General features: G+C 36.0%; 1 protein-coding gene across 1 annotated transcript in view; it reads right to left on the bottom strand.

Annotated features, from left to right (window-relative positions):
* Nucleotides 1–3,304: 3,304 nt before the first annotated feature.
* The window catches only part of LOC137620032 (octapeptide-repeat protein T2-like), a 12,269-nt gene continuing 9,351 nt past the window's right edge, over nt 3,305–6,222 (bottom strand). Inside the window, exons 2-3 of the mRNA XM_068350311.1 lie at nt 3,845–4,124; nt 3,305–3,614 (exon numbers count right to left, since the gene is read on the bottom strand). Of these exons, the coding sequence (XP_068206412.1) occupies nt 3,305–3,614; nt 3,845–4,124 (590 nt within the window). The remainder of the gene's footprint in view (nt 3,615–3,844; nt 4,125–6,222) is intronic.

Raw genomic sequence — 6,222 nt, 5'->3', positions numbered from 1 at the left:
TGGAGCCCTGGGCTTATAGCATCCTGCTTTTCCACCTAGTGTTGTAGCTTAGCAACTAATAATAATAATAATAATAATAATAATAATAATAATAATAATAATAATAATAATAATAATAATAATAATCTCTAATTATATATTTTGCCGTGATATCCGTCAGTGTTGAGAAACCTCGATCGCCTTTAGTCACCCCAGGAGGTGGCAAGATTAAACAACCACTGTTATTTGAGTTTACCCTCAAGTTGTTCACTTTCCATTTTCTACTTATCAACATAACTTGTCATAAGTAACAATGAAAAATAGGACTGCTGAACATTACTGACAAACCGGTATTGTATACTTTACTTTTGTTTATCTTTCCTCTCTTTTGTTGGAGCTTGTTGGGAAAGTTTACTTAGAATATTTGTTAAGGCCATACTAAAATCTAAGTTTTATTTTGATATCGGTTTGAGATGGTATTTTGATATCGATATAAGATGCTATTTTGATATCGATATAAGATGCTGTTTTGATATCGATATAAGATGCTATTTTGATATCGATATAAGATGCTATTTTGATATCGATATAAAATGCTATTTTGATATCGATATAAAATGCTATTTTGATATCGATATAAAATTTAATATCGGGATAAGACGCTATTTTGATATTGGTGTAAGATTATATTTTCATTTTAATATAAAACTTTTTGATATCGGAATATGAAGATGTTGGCGCTATAAAACGCTTTATGATATCGTTATTAAACGCTTTTTTGATACTGGCATGAGACGTTTTATTGCTATCGATATAAGACGATGTTTTGATATCGATATAAAACGCCTTTTTAAATCGGTATAAAATTGTTTTTATATTGGCTTAAAACTTCGCTTTCAGATCGGTGTAGCTGACATTAGCACACTCAAAGGTCACCTATAATCATAGTGATTATTAGAAAAGTTGCTCTGTATTTTGATCCAAACACAAGGGCTCCAACAAGGAAAATAGCCCTGTGAGGAAAGGAGATAAGGAAATAAATAAACTTTATAAAAGAAATAATAGTAAAAAAATATATATAATGTATTAAGATCAGTAAAAACGTTGAAATATATGTCATATATGAATAATGGAGAGATTAATGTCAGTCAGTTCAACACGAAAATATTAACTACAAGTTTGAAATTCTGGGACAGGTAGTTTTTTTTTTTTTTTTTTTTTTTTTTTTTTTTTTTTTTTTTTTTTTTTTTTTTAAGGTAATTTCCTACTTCACTCGTCATTGTAGCTTGTTTGGTTGTTAATACTCATTTAAGTTGGTAATTACAATGTTATTTGTAAACTAAATCCAGGACCAATGGGATGTTGAGCTTTAAATCGGATTTTAACATATTTTGATGCAATTGTGACGGGCCGAGATAGGGTTGTGACTTAAAGACAGGATGAAAGCAACTGAGTGAGTTTATTATTGAACACTCTCCTTTATATACAAAAGCTCAAGGCAACAGGAAATTTCCTGTTCAAAATCGGCACCGTTACCATTGAGAAAAACAGACATGTTTATTCAGGTTCTTTTTAGTACGAGGGAAGAGCTAAGATACAAGTATAATATATACTCAAAATGAACTATGTACGATCGTGTGACACACGGTTGGTACACGATCAACCCACGATGCTTGGTTAGGCTGCACATTAGAAACTATGAGTGGTTTACAGAAAATGCCCTTTATGCAACTCTCCTTTAAGTACTCCGTCAAATGTGAGCAATACTCTTATGAAAAATACCAAATTAAAAAGAAACTTTATTGTTGAAAAATAGAGACTTATGAATCAAATTACTACTTCCGGATGCTACGTTTATCCTTATGATAATATTCTCATCAAGTTAAATCTCAATTATTCCTTTGGGCGTGGCATTCAAGATCTCTTTGGCGTCCTTGCCATATTATATGGCTATGAGCACAAGAGTAATCGCGTGAATATCTTTATACTTTTTCATTTACAGCCTATGGGATACTGCCGTCTCTTTTTATCCCCACAAATCATGAAACAGGTTTCTTGTAATTTAATATCAGTTCATATTCACTATTATTGTACATTTAATTTCTCTTTGTAGTGGCCATAATCTGTTAACAGATTATTACAGCTTCTTATTTGACGACATTTTTTTTTAATACTATTTGAGAACTGATCATTAAGGAGGGGTAGATGGAGATGGTTTGGGCATGCTCTTAGCATCCCCAAAAGAGATTAGTTCATCAAACTTTCAACTGGGCTGCACAAGGCAATAGAAGAGTTGGAAGATCCAGGCCTACATGACTGAGGACTATGAAGCGTGAAGTGGATGATAATGAATGGAGAAGTATTGATTTAAAAGCTCAAGATAGAGACGACTAGCGAAATCTAACTGAGGTCCTTTGCATCAATAGGCGTAGGAGATGTTGATGACGATGATTACTTAAAATGTTATCGCCTTTTCGAAACCAGTACAACTTTTTCGAAGCTGTCGTTTATTTTTTCTCCAATCGTTGCAACAACGGATTTTCCCTCCCGCTGCTTTTCAAGACCATTCTTTATTCAGGGGAGGTCCCCTTCCCTAACACACGAAACCCATACAGAAGTGTCTCTCCACATCCTGTTGGTGGGGACCTGACCATCTTTCCCATGCACCCGCATCCAGGTTTTGGGCAGGAAATTCCTGATCGAATAATAAGGCATGTGGTGGGTGAAATACCCACACTCCCCCCCCCCTCCCACACTGGTAATACCCTCTGGGCCCCCTGACGTGTAGGGTAGTACCCATTCTTCGCTCGCTTTAATAGATTAGAGCTATTCTAATTCAGAGTGGATGAAGAGTCTCTGTTCTAATTTGGAAGTGGAAGCGAATCAATGGAATTCTTGATGAACCTTTGTTTTTTTTTTTTCCTTCAGATTGAATCTGTTCTTGCTTTTCTATTTCTCTCTTTTCTGATTCTTCCCTCTCTTCTGTTGCTTCTCTATTTCTTCCCCCGTTTTTACTTCTCTATTTCTCTTGTTTTTTTATTCTTTCCCCTCTGTTGTTGCTTCTCTACTTCTCTATTTTATGCTTCTTCCCCATCTGTTGTTGCTTCTCTACTTCTCTCTCCTGCTTCTTCCCCCTCTATTGTTGCTTCTCAATTTTCCTCTTCTCTGCTTCTTCCCCCTCTGTTGTTGCTTCTCTACTTCTGCCACCTCTATTGTTGCTTCTCTATTTCTCTTTTCTCTGCTTCTTCCCCCTCTGTTTTGCTTCTCAATTTTCCTCTTCTCTGCTTCTTCCCCCTCTGTTGTTGCTTCTCTACTTCTGCCACCTCTATTGTTGCTTCTCTATTTCTCTTTTCTCTGCTTCTTCCCCCTCTGTTTTGCTTCTCAATTTTCCTCTTCTCTGCTTCTTCCCCCTCTGTTGTTGCTTCTCTACTTCTTCCACCTCTATTGTTGCTTCTCTATTTCTCTCTTCTCTGCTTCTTCCCCCTCTGTTTTGCTTCTCAATTTTCCTCTTCTCTGCTTCTTCCCCTTCTGTTGTTGCTTCTCTACTTCTCTTTTCTCTGCTTCTTCCCCCTCTGTTTTGCTTCTCAATTTTCCTCTTCTCTGCTTCTTCCCCCTCTGTTGTTGCTTCTCTACTTCTGCCACCTCTATTGTTGCTTCTCTATTTCTCTTTTCTCTGCTTCTTCCCCCTCTGTTTTGCTTCTCAATTTTCCTCTTCTCTGCTTCTTCCCCCTCTGTTGTTGCTTCTCTACTTCTTCCACCTCTATTGTTGCTTCTCTATTTCTCTCTTCTCTGCTTCTTCCCCCTCTGTTTTGCTTCTCAATTTTCCTCTTCTCTGCTTCTTCCCCTTCTGTTGTTGCTTCTCTACTTCTCTTTCCTGCTTCTTCCCCCTCTATTGTTGCTTCTCAATTTTCCTCTTCTCTGCTTCTTCCCCCTCTGTTGTTGCTTCTCTACTTCTGCCACCTCTATTGTTGCTTCTCTATTTCTCTCTTCTCTGCTTCTTCCCCCTCTGTTTTGCTTCTCAATATTCCTCTTTTCTGCTTCTTCCCCCTGTTGTTGCTTCTCTACTTTTCTCTTCTCTGCAACATTCTCCCTCTGATGTTGCTTCTCTATTTCTCTCTTCTCTACATCTTCTCCCCTATATTCGTCTATGCAATCCACTCATTCCGTTTCATTTTAGTACCCTTATGCCGGCATCTTCCTCCGTGTAGGCTGCCACAAAGGAGAGAGAGAGAGAGAGAGGGAGGCTCGTCTCTACCCCTTAGAAGGATGGAAGATTATATGGGGGAAAACGATGGGAATGATGGGCGAGGTGAGGGAAGAGAAATGTCAGAGTAGGGGAAAACTAATGACCCAGATGTGGGATACTGAAATTCCCTCTTTGGAATAGACCCAAAAAGGAGCGGATGAGAAAAAGGATTTTTTTTTTTTTTGTGTATGTGTGTGTGTGTGTGTGATTCCCTCTTACGAAGCCAAAATAACCACTTCCTCGATAGCTTCTTTGTTTTACATTTTTTGTCTAGATTTTTAGCACTGAAGAGGAAATAACTTTTCCTGTCTCATTTTATCAATCAAAGCCTAAATTCTGAGTCGGAATACACCTAGTATCTTATCAACTTTTTCCTTTTTAAAAGACTTGAGTATGCTTTTATTTTGTATTAATTATTTTATTTTAATTGTTCATTATTTCAACTGATGTTTATTTATCTCCTCCTGTCATTTCCTTACTGGGCTATTTTCCCTGTTGAAGTTCTTGTGCTTATAGCATCTTGTTTTTCCAACTAGGGGTGTAGCTTAGCAAGTAATAATAAAAATTGTATAAGGTTAAACTCCTCTCTCTCTCTCTCTCTCTCTCTCTCTCTCTCTCTCTCTCTCTCTCCATATATATATATATATATATATATATATATATATATATATATATATATATATATATATATATATATATATATATATATGATCGATAAATAGATATAGATATATATATATAGATAGATAGATTAAAACTTGCTCTTTAGGCCTATTATATAGAGGAGATGCCAGTTAAACAGTATTTCGTCGCTGTAGCCTACTATCAACGAGGGGGAATGAATTTGTTGGAAGGGAAAACATTAAAGAATTGCATTTCTACAACGCCTAGGAAGGTCAGACAAGACGTAGTCTTGAGTCAATTGATACTACATTATCATCTTTTTACAGCTGCTTGATTTTCACAGTTTAAAGGTCACTCATGAATGGCAGAGGCTAGGGACAGTGACATTGCCCTAGCAAGCAGGACAATGCCCTAGAGAATGACCATATATGATCAGCACCCAAGCCCACTCTCCACCCAAGCTAGGACCAGGAAGGACCTGGCAATGGCTGTTGATGACTCAGCAGATAGACCTATAGGCTCCCCTAAACCCCTCAACCTTAGTTCACAAGGATAGTGAGGTTACATACACTAAAGGAACTAACGAGTCTGAGCGGGACTCGAACCCCCGTCTGGCAAACACTAGGCAGAGACGTTACCAATCAGGCCAAACAGTAATGAAAAATGAATATTACAAAAATGAAACGGTTTGTCCTGCAACGTTCTAAAACGAGCAAGAAGATAATGTAACTCTTATATTAACTCCTTATGCTCCGATAAAGTTGTTGCAAACTTATCTCATTACAGCCTAGGCCGGGGAAAAAAAAAACTGGTAACGCGACGGGCATTCTAAAACAAACTTGTTAAAAAATATGTAGTATTTCCTCAAGAGTTTCAAGAATAATATTCTATATATATATTTTTTTTTTATCACAAGAATGCAGAGAGAGTTAATATTGCATAGGCAATAGAATCTCTAGACTTCACAGAGTCTAGACTTTCCCTGTCGTAGTGGTAAATTTTGTATGTATTATACGCGACAGATTGGGGACCTTATTGTGAAATTCATGGTATTATCCGAAATAGATGTGGCTAATGAAGATATTTTAGAGGGAAGCGCTTATGAATACGAAGGGAGGTTTTAATTGTCATTAGAGAATATATATATATATATATATATATATATTTATATATATATATATATATATATATATATATATATATATATATATATATATTATATATATATATATATATATATATATATATATATATATATATATATATATGTATGTGTGTGTATGTGTGTGTGTGTGTATATATATAATTATATTTTTACATATTCTGCCTTGAAATTTGTCTTTGTGCAGCAGTGATCTGTATAAACAAGCTAA

This window comes from Palaemon carinicauda, chromosome 26, assembly GCF_036898095.1.
Source record: "Palaemon carinicauda isolate YSFRI2023 chromosome 26, ASM3689809v2, whole genome shotgun sequence".
Classification (NCBI taxonomy): Eukaryota; Metazoa; Arthropoda; class Malacostraca; order Decapoda; family Palaemonidae; genus Palaemon; species Palaemon carinicauda.
This window is presented reverse-complemented; position numbering and strand designations above follow the sequence as displayed.